At 36.6% G+C, this 23,268-nt stretch overlaps 1 protein-coding gene across 2 annotated transcripts in view; it reads right to left on the reverse strand.

Annotated features, from left to right (window-relative positions):
• Positions 1 to 672: 672 nt before the first annotated feature.
• LOC136031328 (uncharacterized) overlaps positions 673 to 23,268 on the reverse strand; it is a 57,630-nt gene continuing 35,034 nt past the window's right edge. For both annotated transcript variants that reach the window (XM_065710810.1, XM_065710811.1), the window contains exons 8-11: positions 16,690 to 16,863; positions 14,082 to 14,324; positions 10,581 to 10,703; positions 673 to 6,766 (exon numbers count right to left, since the gene is read on the reverse strand). In XM_065710810.1, the coding sequence (XP_065566882.1) occupies positions 893 to 6,766; positions 10,581 to 10,703; positions 14,082 to 14,324; positions 16,690 to 16,863 (6,414 nt within the window). In that variant the 3' untranslated portion in view covers positions 673 to 892. The remainder of the gene's footprint in view (positions 6,767 to 10,580; positions 10,704 to 14,081; positions 14,325 to 16,689; positions 16,864 to 23,268) is intronic.

Consider the following 23,268-nt stretch of genomic DNA (forward strand, 5'->3'; position numbering starts at 1 on the left):
TCACTCCATTAAATTCATAAAAAACTGAACAACAGAAACTCAAGTTTAAAAAAATTCTATATCGAAACTCCGAAAATAAAATCGAAAAAATAAGTTAGTACAGAATGATCTGAACACCACTTGACACCAAGCTCAACTATTATTTTCCATTCTTTTGAATTTCTTCTCGAAAGAATAAGATTAAATAAAAATAATGTTTAAAATTTGTCCCCAAATTCAGTCAGTATTGCCAATCAATTTTTTTCTCATTTCGGCCCTTTTCAAGTTTTTATTAAAAATCATCTTGAATAACAATAACGATCATAAAAATAAAACGCTGCCGCACGATCTTTTCAACATCCTTCAAATAACAACCAAACACGAAAAACATTGAGCTACCGGTAAAACTCACAAATGGTCCTTTCCACAAATTCAAATTCGTTGTTGTTGACGGAGCCTGACAATAAGATGCTGCTAATGAAAAAGCTTTCGTTAAAAAGTAAATAAAAAAATAATAAAAACTAGGTTAAAGAGAATATTTACATTTAACAGAATTTCTTTAAAAATATTAATTTAATGAAAAAAAAAAAACATTCTATTTCATGGCAAAACTTGCATGATTGGAACATTCAAAATTTTGTCTAGAAGGCGGGCTGAAACCATGGGGGGAGAGGTTTGGGAAAAAAGACGAATTAAATAGAATTATTATACCATAGGAAGGTACATAGAATCTACAAAAAAATCGGTGTCTTTGCTATTCGAAATAAGCACGTGGAAGTCACTATTCCGTGTTTATTAAATTTTACTAACGTATTGATTTTATCTTTTAATAACTTTGCCCTCTTCTCAGGAAAACGATTTAAAATAAGAATTTGTGGAATCAACTTCTGGGTAAAGGGACTGACAAGAAAAATCACACATGAAATTTTTCTATCGTTTGTAAAGTTGTTACACTACTGACACATAGGCTCGAGTCACTATTTTCATTTTTAGCAACAAAGCCATCATTATATCTAGCGAGTTTAAGTTTGAGGGGTAATATTCTCGTAAAAGTATCACTAGTCGACGGTTCTGAATCCGATTTTGTCCGTTCACTGGGACCAGGTGAATCAACATATTTCAATTGTTTCTCATAGCCGTCACTTGCGTCTTCGCGTTTACCTAATCGTATAACTAACTTCGGTGCACTACCATCGTTATTCACTGTATACACTTTATGTTCTTTTCTACGTTTCTCTTTTTTATGTTTCTTGTGTTTTTTATCTTTTTTCACTTTCACATAACTAGTGTCCTCACTCTCTAACAATCGACGTTTCTCTTTCTTGTTTTTCTTCTTTGGTCGTTTACTTTCAAAAGAAGCCATTATTTCTTCTCGAATCTTCATACTCTCCCTAAATATATCTTGTATGTTTTCGTCAGCATCCACTAAATGTGGTTGAGGAGACCCTTCAGATAGCTGTCGCTTTTTTGGTGGTTTTAACTTGCCTTTTTTGTTAGATGTTTCTTGCTCAGCTTCAGTTGTCACGGACACACTAAGGTTAATACCTAGTCCAGACACAGTTTTTAGTGACATTGGTATATCATTTCCTGACGCGACGGCTATTAGCTCAGATCTAGCACAATTCTCTCTAATCCTAATTTTGAGCTTCGGAGCAGAAAGCTGCTCTGGTGCTTGAGAAATTGTAACATTTGGAGATGGGGTTGGTGCAGGAGTAGGAAGAGAGGGTGGTACTAAGGGAGTTGGCTGGGGTGGTTTCTTTTCACCAGGGAGGGGCATGGAACAAGCAAGATTTTTCAATTCCCTAGCCATTCCATTTCCTCTTGGTTTACGCTTTTTCTTCTCAGGCTTTGGCGGGGACGGTGGAGGAGGCGGCTCTTCCGGTGTAGGCGGTCGTAAAAGCTCCTCTTTTGCAATCCCAAGTATACTCATTGAAGCAACTGCTTTCGGTATCATAATGCCTCTATTGTATGGTCGGAAAGGAGTCGTTGGCTGATTTTGCTGCTGCAGAGCTTCTTGGGGTTGAGGGTCATCATTTTGGTTCCAGTATTGCCTGATGAGCTCCTTCTTTCTCATTCTTCGATAACTATCTGCAGTTGTAGTTCTATTAGGAGGGATCGGCGGTGTGACTTGTTCAGAAACAGGGGAAGCAGAAGGAAGAGGGCCTCTAATTTTAAATTTCAACTGATTAAGCTTCTCTCTGTCTGGCGAAAAACTCGGATCGTCTATAAAATCATTCGCAGCGAATGATGAGATTGGAGTTTCAGGGACCCGGAGAGCAGTTTTGACAACTTTGTCCAATTCCTGAAGCTCAAAAAGCGTCTGAGAACGCTCAGCTGGCAGTGAAGGCGACGCAGAGGGCTCAATAATGTATTTATTAAGATCTGTTTCATTTCTAGGCGTAGGCGGGGCTCTCCTCGGCGTAGGTGGGGCACGTTTAGGAGTGACAGATGCCCTACTAGGAGTAGACGGGGTTCGACAAGGGGTCGAATATGGTCTACTGGGAGTGTATGCCGGTCGACCAGGTGTAGGAGGAGCAATCCGAGGAGATCTACTAACAACAGGTTCTAGAATTGGAGGAAGGTCATCAACCTTATCAGATTCGTTTACATCGATACCCAATATCCTGGTGCTCTTATATTTTTCTGGGCCAAGAACGGACGGCTTTCTAGCTTGCCGCAATAAAGGCATATCTTTAAAAGACTCGGAACTCTCGAAGTCATCATCAAACTCGTCAAAGTCATAGACAGTACCAGTCAAAGCATCTGTTGAACTCAATATTTTCGGTTGGAATATATGCTTATTACTCTGCTTACTTCCCCTAGGCTTTCCTTTCCCTCGTGCACTTTCTGTTTTCTTATTTCTATGCGCCCCAACTGGTTTTTGTTTTGATCGCTTTTTAGTGGAAGCTTCAGAGCCAGGTTCACTGAAAATATCACTGCGTGTATCCTCACTATCATTTCCGACGGAAGACAAAACCGTTGGAGTTGGTGTTTCGAGCTTTGGTAGCAAATTTAAAGACAGCACAATTTGATCTTGTTCTTTAGGGACAGGTGTTGGGGGAACTGGAGTTGACAATGACGGTATTAGTAAACTTTCGGCCTCATTTGCTAGGGCTTGCAGAGCCATTGGATTGACTAGATCAGTGGATTCTGAAGGAGGTCGTAATGTGGGTTTTTCTTCTGTGACTTCAGGAGTTGTTTCCGGAAGCATTGTACTCGAATTATCAGGAGGAAGAATTTCCCGCATAGGTGATGGGGGTTTTGGTAGACGTTGCGAAAATTCGTCAATACTTGAGGAAGAAGTGGCAGCAAATTCTTGAGGTGGCTTCTCTACATTGTTAACTAAAGGCGGTAAGTTTTCAATTGGTGCGGTCTTAGAAACATGGCGTTTCCGTTCAAGCATTTCACGCTTCGTAGGAAACGAGCTGTTATCCAAACTAACTGTAGTCAGAATTTTAGCCACAGTTTGCGTATCACGAAATGCGGGATGGATAGGGTCTAGAACACGGGGTTCAGCAGACAAGTTCTCTGAAGGGAGACCACATTCTTCTTCCACAGGAGGATATGGTTTTTGCGATTCCACAGCTAGCTCGGCTTTTCCAGAAGGTTTGCGATCTTTTACAGCGCGAATTTTATTGTCAATTCCCACAGGTTGTTCCAATTCGTAAGCCACGCCAAGGTTATCGGACACATTACAGTTGGCTGAACAATCAATTTCACTTTCAGCAGCAGTAGGCAAAATTTTAGCAGACTCAAGGTGTCCTGAGGGATGCCTATTCGAACTTGTAGTAATAGGAGAAACCATCTGTTTCCTGCTAGGATTGGAATAGTCATTGTGTGAATACATGCTTAGTGGCGGTTGCAAACAAGATGGAGAAACTGGAGGCATATATCCTCTACTAAGCTGATGGTGAAATCCACTGTTAGGAGACGGCAACATAGAAGCTCTTTCTTTGGCCATTTGCAGGTAATACATTTGCATCATATCCGGGTTTACCCAGGGATATCTTCCTCCAAATGGAGCATTGGGAAACCCCATATGATACATTGGATGATTAAACGGAGGAAATGACCCATTGTAGTTCAATACAGCGTGGTTCATTAGCTTTGGGTCTTGAATGTACATAGGAAGAACCGATGGATCTATAACACCAGCAGCGTATATGCGCATAAATTCCGCTTGATACTTTTCCATTTCACTTTGAGGAGTGAAAGTGTCAGTTTTTAGTTCCTCGTGTAAAGAAGGGTCAGAAGGTTGAACACAAGCAGCCATATCAGCTTGAATTTGATCAGAAACTTGAGATGAAGTATTTTCAACCGCTTCTGCTTTATGCTTAGGTTCTACTACATCCTCGCTTGTATTTTCTGTGGCAGCATTGTCAGAACAACTTATTTCAATTTTCTTTGACTCTGAATTAGAAATAAGCCGATCTTCTTTGATAGATATCTCAGCATTTTCACAGTCATACACGTCACCACACTTCTTTGCCATGGGTTCGTCAAGCAAGATTTCATTTTTGCATTCTGATTCAATTTCAACTGCTTTTTCCGCGACTAAACGACTATCTGCCTTCGGCTCTTCTGCTAGGCTACCGAGAGGTTTGATTTCATCTGCTACTACATCTGTAAATATTGGTTTTTGAGCATATTTTTGTCTAAGCTTTTCAACAAGATTAGCAGTTTCAAAGGCACTATCCTCTTCCTTGGCAGATGGAGGAAAAAGCGCATCCGAAAAGCTCAATGATAAATTTGGTGTTAGTTCATCGTCACTGCTAAAATCTTGGCCAAATAATGTTTCATTAGCGACTGTCTGTGTGATATCAAATACACTTAAAGTTGTTTCTTCAACAACATTTACCATACTTTTTTCTGAGATAGGCTTTGAAACCCCGTCACAAGACGACTCCAGTCTCGGTCTCTTGAAATCAGGCTCTGATATTTCACTAGCATCTGCTGACATATTCAATCTATCTTCTTTCTTTGAAATATATTTGGATTCAAAGGAATCGTCTATCAAGTGTTCACTTTGTGACTGAAATTGAGTATCTTTTTCAGTACGAATGGTACAAGGTGAACCCAAATTGGAACTGTCTGAAGGACTAGATTGCAAACTATTTGACAGTGCATCACAGGTACTTTCGCCTTTTGCTGGTGTGTCACGAGGAGAGAGAAGACCAAGAGCTTTTTTCCTACTGGCAGGCATTGGCCTGTTCATTCTTGTCGTCTCCTTAGTGATAATTTTCTCAGATTTACTTGTGGAATATCCAGTGGCTCTAGTTTTGGCTTCTTTGTCGGAGGAATATGAGAAGCAACTATCAATATTTCTATCGCTTCTGTAAGAGTCTGAGAATCCAATCTTCGTGTCATCCCTCTTGTTTGACGGTTCTCTCTTTCGGGAGATAGCACTTGTGATCTTTTCTGAGGTAACGGAGTTCGGAGAGGAGAGTGATTCCGCTCTTTTAATGGTCGATTGTCCAATTTCGTTTGACTTCTCGTTTTCGGTGTCACTATCACTACTTGATGACGACCCGCTACTGCCATTAGAGCTTTCGTTGCTACTTGAGCTGGAAGAGCTACTTGATTCACTGTCTGAACTGGAGCTTGAACTGCTTCCACTATTTGCATTTGAAGATTTGGCACCAGTAGATTTTGCTGGGGCACCTCGGCTGGGTGGGTTGTTGTCAGCAGTCCTCCCAGGTTTAGGCGTGTGCCGAGGGCCCCTGCTACGAAAGGGCTTTTCGACATCGCCTGAACCTGGTCGAACTGATTGCTTCTTACCAGACTCATCTTCAGAGCTACTATCCTCTTTGGCATGCCTGTTTTTTATTGGAAGCGGCTTCTTACTAACTGGAGAGGGCAAATGGTTATAGTTCTCGACAAATCCCGTGATTTTGATTGTCTCAGCAGCTTTTCTAGCAGCTTGACGTTGAGGTACATAAGGTATAAAAATGTCATTTGCATTTTCCTTAACTACTTCCTTCTTTGGAGGTGGCCTTTTCTTAGTAGCATGATCGTTCTTAGCAGGGACAATTGGCTGCTTATCTTTAGATTTTGGCTGCATGCTGTTAGCCTTTTTCAAAGCTTTCCTTCTTGCAGTCAGACTCATTTCCACATTTTCATTCTCATCTGAGCAACTCTCTTCAGAAACAAGGCCAATTTTAGACATTTTACTTCGCACAGGCAACTTAGCTTTGGCCTTAACAGAGAACTCTTTAACAGCTCCTTTAGTTTTCATTTTCACCCCATTCTTTGAGGACTTACTCAAATTTTCTTTTATTTCGTCTTCAGAATCCGTGTAAATACTATTCACACGCTGCATTGTTTTCTTAGGTACTATATTTCTCTTGGTTTCAGAAACACTTTCCTCTGATGAAGAATCAATTCCACCTCTTTTTGATTCAATCATTGCAAGAGAACTTTTGATCTTTGATTTAGACTCCCTTTCAGAATCAGAAGTAAAGGAGCTTATAGAGCTAAGAGAAGCACTTAAATGATGCCGACCATTCACCTTTTTCTTTTCATTTTTTATAATGTCATTGGAAGATGAAATCTTGGTTAAAGTTGCTTCAAAAGCCGATATTTCTTGCGTACATGAATAGGGAGAAGAGTATAGTTTGTCATAAATATTAGGAGCATGATTCATTTCAACGATATCCCGTAAGTCACTCTGCATTACTCCCGAAGACATTAAGATGCTTGCCTGTTTTGAGAATGTTTGTTCTCGTAGTCGGCAATAGCTTCTTGATAGTTTCTCTCTCCGGTTGACCATGTAACACAGATTCCGCACCTAAAATACAATTTCGATTAACTCAAGCTCGAATTCAAAAAGTAGTATTACACAATCACAAGAAACAAAAAGAAAAAAACATCCCATATACTAACGATTAAATTTTGAGCTAAAGTTTAGTCGATAATTAATAACGTTGGAATAATTTATGCTCCCAAGGTAAACATTCAAGTGAAAGGGTTCAAACATTGACTAGATGAGGAGGTATCTGACATTTCAGAAAGTTGGTCTTCATCCTTAATATCAATCATATTGTATGAAAAATCATATAAATTTTTCAAATTTTCTTCTAATATTATTTTACAGAATACACAGACCAATGGGAAGTCGTGCTGCTTTCCTGTGATTACTATAAGTAGGGTTTGTTCTTTACTAGGTTGTCCCCAAGAGGACAAACGTGATATTGTATTGAGACAGGAAGAAACGACACTAAATTTCTTCTCTCGTCTTAGTATATTGAGTATATTGTCTTGACATACAATCAAAGAAGATTTCTCCCAAAGAAAAAGTAAATTTGTTTGGAGCTATTAAAAAACTTGTAACAAATGCATAAATGCAAAAACCCTGGGTATGGCCTTAGATACGGCCATATAAAAAATGCTTCTATTTAATTAATTTTCTATTAAATATCGAGCCAGTGCTTATTCCAGAACTCTTTTAAATATTTCAGAAATAAATACATTGAACGCTGTACACAAAAGACAAAAAAGGTTAGGTCGTCACTCTGTAGCGTGTTTAGTTGCAATCCCGGTTTTAATATCAAAAACTCAAATTTTGATTTGATAGATTCAAATTCTTTAGACTAAAGGCAGAAAGGGTTAATCCATGATTTTTGCTTGGGGTAGAAGTTACTTTTCGGGGGGGGGTTACAGAGATACTTCAAAAAACGTATGGAAAATTTGTTTGTATGTATTTTTGTTACGTTTTACGAACCGAAAAAAAAATTGGTAAGGTTCAAACACATTTACCCCCACCCCTGGATACAGGCTTAAAAGTCATGCAGTTTCAAATACTAATCCAATTTGATGGTTCAGCACCAGTTTCATGAATAAAATCTTACCATTTTATTATTTGGACGTAATTTTTTATTATATATTCTATTAATAATATTTTGTTTTATTATTTTATACCAATATATTTCATTATTTTATATTATACTAGCTGACCCCTACCCCGCGTTGCTGAGGCGCTGCAACACGCAACACGCCCCAGCGCCCCAGCAACACGTATGCAAGATGCTAATTTTTCACTACGTATACTTTTTTTTCCTTTTTTAGTTTTTTTGTATTTCTGTGTTTTTTATGTAACAAACAAACAGTTTTTTTTAGTATTTTCTTTTGTATTTCTGTGTTGTTTTTTCTTTTAGCTTTTCTGGTGTTTTTTTTTTAAGTTTTCCTTTTTTTAAATTTTTTTGTATTTCTGTGTTGTTGTTTTTTTTCAGTTTTTATTGGTTTTTTTTTAGATTTTTTTTTTTTTTTTTTTTAAGCTTTCTTTTATATTTTTTTCTTTTTTAAGTTTGTTTTTTTCTTTTTTTTTTAGTTTTTTGTAACGTATATTGCAAAAAACAGTATATTTTTATATATATAGATAGATTTCTTTTTATCATAGAGACGTTTTTTTAGGTTGTTCCCGCCTCTCGCGGTAATTAATAAAACCATCAGCTTAACGTTATAAAATGTATTTTTCTTAGTCACTAAAAATTTAAGGAGAATCTTTTCGCAAAATACACACTTCAATTTTTAAACAAAAATGGAATCGAGATTTTCAAATGAATACAGAAAAAGCAAAACAAGTATCATCATCAGCATAAACTGTGTTCTTAGAAAACACAAACATAGCCTAACGAGCCTTCTGAACATCAGATGAAAGCGTTGGTTGTAATTTCATCTATTTTTACATCTTTTGGAGGCATAAAATATAATTACTAAATGGTTAGTTTGCAACTTAGGGTCTTTAACTACAGTTAAACTGATTTGAGACCAAGCTTTGAAAATAAGCTGCTTTCAAGAAGTTGTGTAAAAAAAAATTATTTTCGTGTATTCTAGTTTAAAGCTATATAGAGGGGAACAATCGCCAGTGAGTTATTCCTACACCATTTAACTATGATAAAAGTAGAGCATCGAACAGCTGCAATGGCAATATTTGTTACTAGCAATTTTAATATAAAATTAATCCATCTTACAGGCGATGGTAACAAGAAAAGGGCTCCTCACCGAGATTAAATCCCAACTCATTGTTACCCGTCACACCATGGTAGGCATATAGCCTACCATAAAAACTGATTTGAAATATATGTTCCCGGTGCAAGACCTTGCGATTGGCTATTCTTATCATCAAGGCCGTCCCCAGGAGGGGGGGGTTGCCCCCTCCCGACTCGTAAAACGTAAAAAAACATTGTTTGTCCGACTCGTAAAAACGTAACAAAATGAATAGAAACCAATCTTTCATGCGTTTTTAGTAGCCCCCCCCCCTAAAAAATCCTGGATACGATACATCCTTGCTTATCATATGGTGTATTATATGCGTAGATCATTTGACACACAAATCAAATCAAGAATTTTGCAAACCCTGTGTACATGGTATAGGGTCTTCAGTTTTTGCTCAGTCAGGCTCGTGACAGTGGTTAGATAACCATATAAACAACCAAAACTTGAATACTTTATGTGGTATAGCGGCATATAAGTAAAATGCACTATGCAAAAAGTTAAGCAGATTAGGAAAGCATTTTAGAAAGCTAGCCATTAGTTTTCAGGGATTGTTGCATGTTCTTCACAGATTAAATGCCCGGCTAGAAAGCACAAAAAAGGTCCAATCAGCCTAAGACGTGTAGCGACAAGGTCACGAGCGGTGATATCTGTAGAGTAGTAATATCTGTGCTTCTTTCTTTGGAATTCATTTTCTTATTTCTGTATCTATCTTCTTCCTCTTCTATCTTCTGATGATTTTTTCTGTCGTTCATTCTGTTTTTTCTTCTTGTATAGTTTTTTTTTTTTTGCATCGAGTGTGTTAATCTAGCAATTTTTTCTTACAAAAGGGTGCAAGATGGAATTAAATTTTTTATTCATATTCTTATACATTAAAGACCGGGTTTGCAAAACCCCCGTCTTTAATGGTGTGCCGCCGGGTGTGCAAAACCCCATAAAGACGGGCTTTTGCACAAACCTACAGGTGTAACTTGCACTGAAAAGAGAAGGTACTTAAATCATATGAGACATTAGCTTCAGATCTATTCATTCATTAGGACAGAATTACAATACTGCTTAAGAACTTTTCATAGAGAGTGATCTGACCCAGGGGCGCCAATAAGGGGGGGGGTGCAATTGCCTCACTCCTATATTTAAAAAACACCCTTTTTATTTTCTCTAATTCAGTGCCTGTTCTCTTCTTGTAAACTTCACTTCAAAACGTTAGATTTTTTTTTTCTTGAGCACTGGGGACGACTTGGCGGAAGCCCTTGTCAAAATATTTGCTTGTTTTCGTTTTCATAGTTTGCTACTGGCTGACAAAATCTGCCTTTTTTCTCGCCTATTTGATATTATTTTAATTTATTATATCCTTTTTTTTTCATAATTCATGTGTAGCCAGTGTGGTCTTAGAATGTATTTATAAGTCTTAAAGAGCCAAAATACGAATTGTAAGGATCGACATGTACAAATTTACCAGCAAAATTTATTACTCCCATTGAAATTGTCTTATCACACGAATTGAAATTTCATCTTCTTCCTTTCAAGTTTTAGATTACTTTTGCTTTTAGATTACAAAACCAATTTGTGAATTACCTTATTCGATAGCAATAAATAAAAGAAGAACTCACCCTTTCTAAGTCTTGCCGAAGTTGCAAAAACATTTTCATTCTATCAACATCCTGTTGCTGCTGCTGGGTCAAAACTTCCGCTTCTTCTACACGATGAGGAAGCAGTGGCTTATCCCCACAAGACTAAAAGAAAAACGACAAATAACATGACTGTCAAACACTACAGCTATATCAATAGAATGAGCATAATGTGAAATTATTGCGTTTTCATTTTAAGAATGTTGCTTTTATCCGACACATAAATGCTGAAACTGAGCAGACCTTGACGGCAACTATTCAAAGGCTTCAAAGCTACACGGGCTTTCAACTGCAATGGATCATCAGATATTTTTATAAGAAGGCACTTTTAGATATTCAGAATAATCAACAATCTGCACTTTTTTGCAATAAATTGAGACATAATACAACCCATTTTCGGGGAAAAGTTACAGTTTTATCGAAAATATGAAAATATAGTGGAAAAGAATTGGAGTGACCCCTGACCTTTGATATAAAAAATAGCGATAAAGACCACACTGCCTTTCCATAACAAACAAATACAAAGTAGAAACAATAGGGAAAATCTTTTCAAGACAGTGGAAATCAGTTCTGTGAATTTTTCGGCCCTATGTCCAAGGGCAGTCTTCAGCACAATACGAGAACAAGAGAGAAAATATGCATATATAAATAAACTTACGTTAAATTGTGAGAACTAAAACTAAATAACGTTATTTAAAAACTTTTTTTTTAAAACAGCCCTTGCATCCTTACTTCAACGAAGTTCGACCAGGACTGACAAAAAGAATGAAGTGAGAATATAAACTCATTCAAACTAAAGAGAACAAAGTGATTAAATACGATTTCTCAGAGCCAACCGTGCTTTTTTAGCAGCCTGTCTCAATGGTCTTTTCGTAGCTGGTTCAGTACTATTACAAATCGGTTTAGTAAAATATTTTGTTAGATCGTTTTTAATTAAATTTGAGCATAAAGAATTTAGTGAGTATTCCCCTAAGTCCCTGTTCAAAGAAATATTATTATTTATTTTGATATTAATTTCGATTGATTCTCGAACCACCTGTTTTATCCCCAAATCATTACTGATGATTTTCAAAAAGTATTCGTGTGGGACGGATTATTAAATATATGCCAATCTAAAGCAGAATCAAAGGAGTTGTTGGAACTATTTGAAATTAATGCCTTGTCTATGTCTTTTTTATGCTGTTGTAACCGTTTTTCTAGATTCTGATGGGTCCTGCCGACATAGTAATTTCCACAATCACAGGGTATTTGATAGAACCCTCTTTGGCGAGTAACTGGGGTCTTATCTTTACCAGAAATTAAGAAATTAATGATTTTAAAATTATTAGTAAAAACTACGTACAGATTATTTTTTGTGCAAATATTTTTTAATTTTGTTGTGATCTTTGGGATATACGGAAGAAAGACAATATTTGAGGGCTTATCAGTAGCCTCACATTGTGAAATATCTTCTTCGATTCTACAAGAATGTCTTTTTATTCTACGGTTAATTATTTTATTGACTAAATTCTTTATACTCAAATTTAATTAAAAACGATCTAACAAAATATTTTACTAAACCGATTTGTAATAGTACTGAACCAGCTACGAAAAGACCTTTGAGACAGGCTGCTAAAAAAGCACGGTTGGCTCTGAGAAATCGTATTTAATCACTTTGTTCTCTTTAGTTTGAATGAGTTTATATTCTCACTTCATTCTTTTTGTCAGTCCTGGTCGAACTTCGTTGAAGTAAGGATGCTAGGGCTGTTTTTTAAAAAAGTTTTTAAATAACATTATTTAGTTTTAATTCTCACAATTTGATGTCATTTTATTTATATATACATATTTTCTCTCTTGTTCTTGTATTGTGCTGAAGACGGCCCTTGGACATAGGACCGGAATATTCACAGAACTGATTTCCACTGTCTTGAAAAGATTTTCCCTAATGTTTCTACTTTGTATTTGTTTGACCTCTGATATGCTTAATTCTGAGGTAAATATGTCAGTTTTCCGAAACATGTGACGAAAGTCAATTTAAATTACCATGGTTGATCTGAAACCTATCATGAACTTGCAACAAGTCAAGTTCAGTTTTACTTTCTTTCTAACATTAGTCCAGCTCTTACCCATGTGAATCTTGCATATAAATTCATCAATTACCAATTATTTTCTGTTTATATTACATTCTATTAAATTTCGTGTACTTTCTTAAAGAAAAAGGCTTCAGAAACTATAGGAGAAAGTGAGCAAAAAAAAAGAAAGAAAAAAGATAATAAAAGAGCTATAATAAAGCTATGTTGCACTCTAAGTATTAAATATGAAGTATGAAGCTTATCATGTATGAAAACTCTATGTTATTAATGAGGCAAAGTGCGAACATTTGTTATTGTAATATTAGTATATTAATTTATAATGATATTAATCTAGTCATATATAACAGTATTAGTTATTTTAATTGATATTTATAATACTAACATGTTATTAATGAGATAATTGCAAATGTTTATTATTACAATATTGACATTAATATATTATTATATTATTTATTTAAATTTGTTTATTACCTATTTTAATTAATATATTATTAATAAGACATAAGCGAAAAATATTTCAGTATGTTGCAACTTTTGTGATGTGCATTTTAACAGAACTATGTAATGTAGCAATTCATAGAACCTTCTTATTTACTTCGTCGTTCTAGGACATTTGCTAAAATGGATTAATAACCCAACCAAAGACTATTGTTGTTTTTTTTTCGAAGTCAATTTCGACTAGGTTCATGCTAGAATCTACCCAATTCCATTTTTCATACTCTAACACACAAGCAAATACAAAAAAAAGGAATATTTTTCACCAAGTCTAGATAAATACACTATATTAACCAATAATAATTTATTTTAGACCAAAACATAACTTTGCCGCTGTTATGTCTACAGGTCGTATTAAAACGTTTTCACTTGTTGGAGAAAATTGTTAAAAACCGTTTGCTATGTTTTTCTTAAAGGGGAGATCTACAGAACATAAATCATATTCAACCAGACAGTAGCGGTTCTGACCTCTCTTGCACTCGGGGCAAAATCTTGATCGGCGCAACCCATTCCCCCCCTCAGTCTCCTACAAAATTTTCAGTTCAAATTTTAACAAAATTGTTTTCAGTTTAGTAATCAGTTAATACTTTAATTTTAATTTATTAATAAATTATTATTAATTGTTTTAATTATTATTATCTAATTATTTTGTATTCATATTATAATAAAATTAATCAATAATTTGTTATTTTCATTTATTCTCTGCACCTCTAACCAAACATATATCCTCTTGATCTACATTACCCTTTGATCCTCCCTTTGAGAACGACTAAGAAATGGTTTTTGATAATTATATTAAAAGTATAAGTGTCAGATATGACCTTTAGAGGTTACAGCAGCTTCTTCAGTTTTTCACAATAACCGAAGGAGTTTTTTCAGTTCTTCATTTTTTTCAACCCCCTTTAACCTGACATACCTTTCTTTTTAGTATCCAGTAGCTGAAAAACCAGCTGCATGTCTCCGCATCAATATTCAATACTTTAGATGCTTCTGTTACACTAGCATGTTTATAAAATTCCGTTTCTAGTTCACACAGCTTTTCAGCTTTGGCCTGTTTTCTTTCTTCTGGAGTCATGTCCTTCTTGGATTTTCTTGGAGAAGGGTCATTCATACCATCTATTGGCTGCTTTTTATTTACAGAATGCTTGAGACAATAGGACTGAAAAAAAAAAAAAAAATCCAATGATGAATAATAAGTACTCCCATATTTGAAGATGTATTCTACTGGGGAATAAAAACTTAAATGTGACCCAAGAACACAGTAATAATTTATTTCTTGTCCACAGTTTTTATAAAATATATCACTGACAGTATCTTGGCCAAGTTTGGGTGTTTCTTTTGGGATAAGTGTTTTCCCACTGGGATTGACTTAAAGCCCCCCTCCCCAGTAAAAACTTATATTCATCAAAATGGGATAATGATTCGTATTTCAAACACCTTCCTAGTAATTTTTCACATTTCAAGCCTCTCCCACTAATAACAAGAGCTATTTTGGATGTTTAGTTTCAAAAAGTCGCGTATTTTGGACTTGTGTCTATTCTTCCCACCAAGTTTCATCCTGATCTCTCCACTCTAAGCGTTTTCCAAAATTTCCACACACCCCCCCCCCCAATTACACTGGATCCGGTCGAGACTTAAAATAAGAGATCTGAGTTACAAGGTCCTTCTAAATATGAAATTTCATTAAGATCCAATCACTCCTTCGTAAGTTAAATATACCTCATTTTTTCTAATTTTCCAGAATTAACCCTTCCGCCAACTCCCCCAAAGAGAGCGGATCCATTCCGGTTATGTCAATTACGATTCTAGGACATGTGCTTATTCTTCCCATTAAGTTTCATCCCGATTACTCCACTCTAAGCGTTTTTCAAGATTTTAGGTTTCCCCCTCCAAATCCCCCCCTCCAATGTCACCGGATACGGTCAGAATCTAAAATAAGAGCTCTGAGACACGATAACTTTCTAAATATCGAATTTCATTAACATCCGATCACCCATTCGTAAGTTAAAAATACCTCATTTTTTTCTAGTTTTTCCGAATTAACCAAGTGCCATAAAAACATCAGATTTGCCCTCTCCCCTCCTCCTTATATATGGGTCATACCTGTGCTCTATGGAACAATAAATCTTCGATTTGAAAAAGGCTGATGAGAGAAGAGACGTGTAGAAAAATGAGCTCCTAAAACTGAATACCTACATCTAAAACTCTTATAACTGGTAGCAATTTTTAAAGACAACTTAACACAGGATTCGACTTAATATAAACCCCAAATGGACACAAAAGTTTCCTCTTATCTAGAAAAGACTGAGGTTTGTCATGCTGGGTTTAGATTGACTCCAGAACACTAAAAATGAAGGCTTATGGATGAGGCAGAGGGGGTTAACGCCTTGAGGAGATCTGAGACGGCCAATCATTTTGATCAGAAGTTTCCGTCAGTCGATTGATGTGTGCTTCAATCAGCCTTCAATCGAACCTTCAATTTTGACCAAAGCCAATTTCAAGTTTAATTTTGATTTACGGCCAGATGTTTAGTTTCAGTTCAGTGTAGGGTAGTGAAGTGTCAACCGTGTGTGAAACGCAGTCTAATACTAATTTGGCTTTTCTTTAATATACTTTGGTTGCACTCAAGCAAAAAAAAAAAAGGAATGTCGTTGATTTATAACTTATTTTTCAGCTCGATCGCCTTGGACTCGTGGTTGAAGTTTGTTCTTAAAACATAGTCTTTCTTTTTTAGTCCGGAAACTGTATAATCTGGTTTCAATGCCTTTACCGCCCGCAATATCCTGTCAATGCCGCACTTTTCTTACTTCGGTTAAAATAGTCTCTACTTTTAACTTTCCATAACAGAGGATGATACCAGTATAACTCAATTAATAAACAGATAAATTCGCGTTCCACATTTTTGCTTACTTCCGATGTGTCTTCGCTTGTTGTTGGCACGGGACTGACGCAATGGTTGAACAAAACTAATCTAGACGGTCAATCACCCTCGTCAACCGCTTGAGTCATCCAAACTCTCTATCATCACCGTCAATGCTTGACTCAAGCGTCAAACAGGTTCCTAAACGGTCAATCATGCTTGAACCAATTGATTGACATAAGCTTTTGATCAAAATGATTGACCATATTGGGTCTCCTTTAGAACGTTTCGGGGGTGGATCTGGCCCTCAGTCCCAACGAAATTCGTAGCCGTACTAAAGCCACCCTCTTCATTACATTTCATTAGGACAATACCTTAATAGGATGTGGGGGTTATATCCCACAAAATGAAGTACTTTCACTTTATATCGTAAAGCATCTGTGAGCCTAGTGTCAAAAGCTGGCAATAAAATCGAGTTTGTGAGTTGTTTTTTTTTATCTAATTGCTTTAACTTGCCTTGCCCATTTAAATCGTATTCAGTTCTTTTTTTTATTCTTTTCATAAAGAAAATATCCATCTATCTGCTGCAAGAAGTTACTGACAGAGACGAGGAAAACGGAGTACTGATCCACAAGCGGCGCTTACATCATGAGAAAAAATTTACCTTCAACTTGACTCCATCTTCCGAATTTTCATCCTCAATGATTGCTTTCATTTCCAAGCCATGTTTAAAGGCGCAGGTTACATGATAGGCTGTTTTACAGGATTTCACCGAGCACTGAATACAAGCACCTTGTCTTTCCCGACATAATACACAAACCAGGGCCCATCGCGATTGCTGAAATATAAATATAAACCGATTAATTTAAATACAAACATAAATAAATAACTTCGAAGACCACATTGCCTTTCCATGACGAAAGTAAAACAGTTCAAAATAGGGATGATACCTTTTTATTGACAGTGAATAGATATAAAAATTTTTAACTGGATATTTCGAACACATATACAGTGTTCATCATCAGCAGTAAAAGTAAAAGACATGAATAAAAATAAACAAAATTTATACCTAATAAACTAATTACATATAGTTTATTGCTCTTATTTTTTTTTTAATGCAACAGCGGAGGCAAATCTCTTTGACCTTTTCGGTTCCGGTTCACTAGAATTATCTGACATATTACGTGGACAGAGGTCATAGCTCTTAGGTGAGGTGATATTTACTTTATTTGACCTCAGTAAATTATCATAAATTGAGTTCAATCCAATTTCACCTGTATCTCTGTTTATGGAATTATTCTTGAATAGAATTTTTTTTAATTTCGATTGTTTCCCTGAAAGTTTGCTTTAACCCTTGGTCCCTAGAAATCTAAGAAACATTTTCAAACAAAATAAAATGATTTCGAAAATTAAAGATATGCTCCGAGAGGGCCGACGTGAAATCTTCAGGTTTAGTATTTTGCTTTAAAGACGATGAAATAGAATTATGATGTTGTAGCAATCTCGTTTTAAAAGAGTTTTACAAAATAATGGCTTAAAGGTAGCTTTAAGAGGTAGTAATACTTTGGCTAGTTTTTTTTTAATTCTGGAAAGGATCGGACATCCGTAGAGCAACAAAGTGGGGTTTATAAAATCCCATGTACTTGTGGAAGCTCTTATGTGGGACGTGATAACCAGAATTTAAAACGAGATTGCTTTTTTTACATCTTTTTTCTACTCAATGTAAAAAACTGGTTTCAAAGCTACAAAGACAAGTGAAAGAATGCACTGGTCTTATACAATTTGGGCTGCACATTTGCATGTTAGAGGGGAGTGGGTGGGGATAAAGTATTTCGACAGCAGGAAGTTAGAATACAATTTTTACTTCATAATATGCAGAATAATTGTAGCTAACACATTTTGTATGCAGATCCGCTATACTTTACCCCCACACACCCCAATAATATGCAAATATATAGCCCAAATTATACAAGTCCAATTTATTCTGTAACCCGTCACTTATCTTTATGACTATGAAACTGGTTTTCCCAGATCTTACATTCAGATCAAGAACATGAACGTGTTCTGTTTAACAGACAAGTACCTAGTATTGTATGCACACTACACTGGTTTAGATTCTCTAACCTGGTTCATCCTCAAACCCATCCTTACAGCAACCCATTCAAATACTCAGGCACTTTTTGAATTTAGCACAGAAATACTGTACTCAAGTAGCACAGTCATTGTACTATAGCAAGTTTGCGCTTAAGTATAGTACTTAAGAACAAGAGCCCCATTGCAGCACAGCACTGAGACAGAAAAAGAAAACTAATTAAACAAGAGCTAACAGCTCATATGGCACTTGTGACGATATCGAAAGAGCCAAGAGCTCATATGGTATGAGCTCTAGCAAAATTTTAAGAGTCAACAGATTGCTTTAAAAGGAAAATCAGAGGCTTAATGCCAGTCGGGATTTAAAATAAGAGCTCTGACTCACGAGGTCCTTCTAAATATCAAAATTCATTAAGATCCGATCACCCACTCGTAAGTAAAAATAACTCAATTTTTCTAATTTTTCCTCTCCCTTCAGCCCCTCCCCCAGATGGTCGAATCGGAGAAAACGACTTTATCAAGTCAATTTGTACAGCTCCCTGACACGCCTACCAATTTTCATCGTTCTAGCACGTCCAGAAGCACCAAACTCGCCAAAGCACTGAACCCCACCACCTAACTCCACCAAAGAGAGCGAATCCAGTCGTGTTACGTCAATCACGTATCTACGACATTTATAAGCGTTTTCCAGGATTTCCGGTTCCCCCCTCCAACTCCCCCCCCAATGTCAACAGATCTGGTCGGGATTTGAAATAAGAGCTCTGACACATGAGTTCCTTCTAAATATCAAATCTCATTAAGATCCTGTCACCCATTCTGAAGTTAAAAATACCTCAATTTTTCAAATTTTTCCAAATTAACAACCCCCAGCTCCCCCGAAGAGAACGGATCCGTACCAATTATGTCAATCTCTTGTCTATAACTTGTGCTTATTCTTCCTATCAAGTTTCATCCCGATCTAAGCGTTTTCCAAAATTTCCGGTTTCCAAGATTTCTGTTTCCCCCCTCCAACCCTCTATGTCCCCAGATCCGATTCGAATTGAAAATGGAGCATCTGAGACATAAGATTCTTCTATATATCAAGTTTCATTAAGATCCAATCACCCATTCGTAAGATACCTCGATTTTCACGTTTTCCAAGAATTCCAGTTTCTCCCTCTATCTCCCTTCAATGTCACCGGATCTGGTCGGGATTTAAAATAAGAGGTCTAAAGCACAAGATCCTTCTAGATATCAAATTTCAATAAGATCTGATCACTCGTTCGTAAGTTAGAAATACCTCATTTTTTTCTAATTTTTCCGAATTACCCCCCCCCCCCCCCCCCGCCGCTCAACTCCACCAAAGAGAGCGGATCTGGTCTGGTTATGTCAGTCACCTATCTTGGACTTGAGCTTATTCTTTCCACCAAGTTTCATCCTGATTTCTCGGCTTTAAGCCTTTTTCCAACATGTCCTACCCCCCCCCCCTAATAACAATGGATCCGGTTGGGATATAAAATAAGAGATCTGAGTTTTGAAGTCCTTCTAAATATGAAATCTCATTAAGACACGATCACCCTTTCGTAACTTAAAAATACATCATTTTTTCTAATTTTTTAGAATCAACCCTCCCCCTCTAACTCCCCCAAAGAGAGCAGATCCGTTCAAGTTAAGTCAATCCCGTATCTAGAACTTGTGCTTATTTTTCCCACCAAGTTTCATCCCGATCCCTCCGCTCTAAGCATTTTCCAAGATTTTAGATTCCCCCCCCCCAAACTTCCCTTTCCCCGGATCCGGCCGGGGTTTAAAATAAGAGCTCTGAGACATGGTATCCTTCCAAACATCAAATTTCATTAAGATCCGATCACTCTTTCGTAAGTTAAAAATACCTCATTTTTCTAATTTTTCAGAATTACTCCCCCCCCCCCAACTCCCCCAAAGAGAGCGGATCCGTTACGGTTATGTCAATCACGTATCTAGGACTTGTGCTTATTTTTCCCACCAAGTTTCATCCCGATCCCTCCACTCTAAGCGTTTTCCAAGATTTTAGGTTCCCCCTCAATTTCCCCCCCCCAGTGTCATCGGATCCAGTCGGGATTTGAAATAAGAGCTCTGAGACACGATATCCTTCCAAACTTCAAATTTCATTTAGATCCGATCACTTCTTTGCAAGTTAAAAATACTTCATTTTTTCTAATTTTTCCGAATTAACCCCCCCCCAACTCTCCCAAACAGAGCAGATCCGTTCCGGTTATATCAATAACGTATCTAGGACTTCTGCTTATTTTCCCCACCAAGTTTCATCCCGATCCCACCACTCTAAGCGTTTTCCAAGATTTTAGGTTCCCCCCTCCACCCCCCCAATGTCACCGGATCTGGTCGGGATTTAAAACAAGAGCTCTGGGACACGATATCCTTCCAAACATCAAATTTCATTAAAATCCCATCACCCATTCGTAAGTTAAAATACTTCATTTTTTCTATTTTTTCCGAATTAACCGGCCCCACTCCCCCCCCCCCCAGAAAGTCAAATCGGGAAAACGACTATTTATAATTTAATCTGGTCCGGTCCCTGATATGCCTGCCAAATTTCATCGTCCTAGCTTACCTGGAAGTGCCTAAAGTAGCAAAACCGGGACAGACCGACAGACCGACAGAATTTGCGATCGCTATATGTCACTTGGTTAATACCAAGTGCCATAAAAACCGGTAAGGTATCTAGGGAATACTTAATTTATCCAAAAAGAAATAAATAAGTTATTTTCCTTGAAATAAACATTTTCCGCCATACTGTGCTTTTTTAAAATCAGTCAATACAAAAAGGAAGTTAAACTGTATGCAACTTCAGAAACCTAATTATCATCACGCTATTTTATGTCACGTTAATAAAGTATACGTGAATCGTACAGTAACCGTGGAAAAATTATAATGATTGAAATAATTCTGAGTGCGATTTATGAAAACGTAGTAATCCTAAAAGAAATACTTGAATTTTCTATGCTTTTTCAGTAAAGCGATATACTGACCCATGATCCTCTATGTACGGGAATAGTGAACATCATTGAAAAAACTAGATTACTCTCATGCTATTAACTAATTATCCATATCAAATTAAGTACGGTTTCCCAGCATTTGCAAAATCTTTGATATATACAACCAATAATTCTCTATCTGTGGAAGGACGCGCTGCTTATTGAGTACTATACCACGATAAGAAAATAATAACTGCAGTGGGCACTTGGGGACACAGATCCAATAATGACAATCCCTTTTTGGACAAACAAAATGTAACAAGCGCTTTTTATCACGGGATATAATTTTCAGCCCTTATTCTTGTTACCATATCTCTATAAATTATGGGCAGTGGTAATTGAGAAGGCAATGAATATGCTTGGAGGCGTTAAGAACCCTCCTTGTATAAATAGCCGGTGGTTATTAAGAGTAAAAAAAATACCCTGAATTCATGGCGTTTCCACTCTCCCATAGTATTTGCGTTTGGTAACATACTACCTTTTGAGTTCCCATAGCAGATCTGTACAGGAGGGGGGAGGACTCCCTGAAACCCCCTTGCAAAATACTGGTCTAAAACTTCACTTTTTTCATGGCTCACTCCCTCAACCAGAGAAAACATACTCCAGCCCACCCCAACAGAAAATCCCTGTTCCTCTTAAGGTTTGAAATATGTACACTTATAAATGTATGTGCATTTGATATGTTATTCTAACAATGATAGACACTCTATGGTCTCAAAGTGGCATTAAATAAAAAATGCAAACTCCAGCTATTTGCAATCTGATTACCTATTACCAATTTATATGCTAACCATGGGCACTCCGAAAAATTTGAAAGGATACAAGGGGAGCCAAAGCGAAAGATAAGCCGCTTTTATCAAAGTTACTATCAACTTTCTAGGGGAAACCGTTGCCGTGCCCCGAATCTTTTACCTTGGGCTAATATCAGGCAAAAGCAAAAAAAAAGTTGAAGAAACAAAAGTAATATTTTAGTTCAAATGTCATAATTAGCATTTGGACCATAAAGTATTAGATGACAGCACTAGAAAGACTGTATTGGCAATTTTTCCTTGTACTAGACATGGAATTTTCTGGAAAATAGGGTGAGAAAACAGAAATAGAAAATTATCAAAAATAAAAATCTTGGCTTTCGATCAAGATTAATTTTTAATATAAGTCATCAATCTTCGGCAAAAGCAGGCAAAACATTTTCTATGTATCTATCCTTTATTTTTACTACTTTTAAAGTTTTGCAACTTACAACTGGGCAAAAATCACGTCTTTTTTCCCGAAGAACCAAAGTATGAAAAAATTTATAGGGGTTTTAATTTGCCCCCTCCCCCCCACAAATTACATCAATTAAATTAAAATGACATAATTGCTATATAGTCCTGAGAAAGTCTTAATCAATTTGCCATCGAGTCGTGGCTAATTGGAGAAATAGCCAGATAGTCTGAGTGAGAGACCAGCTGACATAAGCCTTTTTCAGGATTGTATAAAAATCATGCCATTTTCACTTGTTGATAGATAGTCTATTATCCATCCTTCCTAGGGCAGAATTTACGTAGATAGCCATAGAACTAAGGGGTGATCGAGATATTTCGGTTGCCAGTACCCCTTAAAGCTGATGCAACGAAACTCCCCCCAAAACGTAATGACCACCCGTAATAATATTCCCTAGTCAAATAGTTCTGATTTTTAGGTATTTAGAAATATCAAGATAAATGTGAACCCTGTGATTATTAGGCGACATCAAGTACTATTTTTTCAAAGCAATGGGTGGTTTTGGCTATTTTTTCTCAGAGAAACCTTGAGTTCACTCTTATTAGTATCTCCAAGCCTCTGATCTTCTCCACAAAAAAAAGAAAGAAAGAAAAAAAAACAACCTAGATTATCACTTTGTACTATTTATCCCCTCTAAATTATCAAAACTGTTTTTGTTTGTTTGGAGAATCTGTAGTATTTCCCGTTGGTTACTGCAGTTTCTCGGGAGGATTTTAGCCGTTCTTAGAATCCCTATAATCTAAAGAGGTTAAACCGAGGAAAAAATTGAAACCGGAGAAGAAACCAAAAGAGCGAATCAGATGCCAATATGAATCATGCATTTAAATTCCTTAATCTTTATCTCTCCACCCCCTAGCCACCCCAATTCGACATTGCGG

This window comes from Artemia franciscana, chromosome 9, assembly GCF_032884065.1.
Source record: "Artemia franciscana chromosome 9, ASM3288406v1, whole genome shotgun sequence".
NCBI classification, from domain to species: domain Eukaryota; kingdom Metazoa; phylum Arthropoda; class Branchiopoda; order Anostraca; family Artemiidae; genus Artemia; species Artemia franciscana.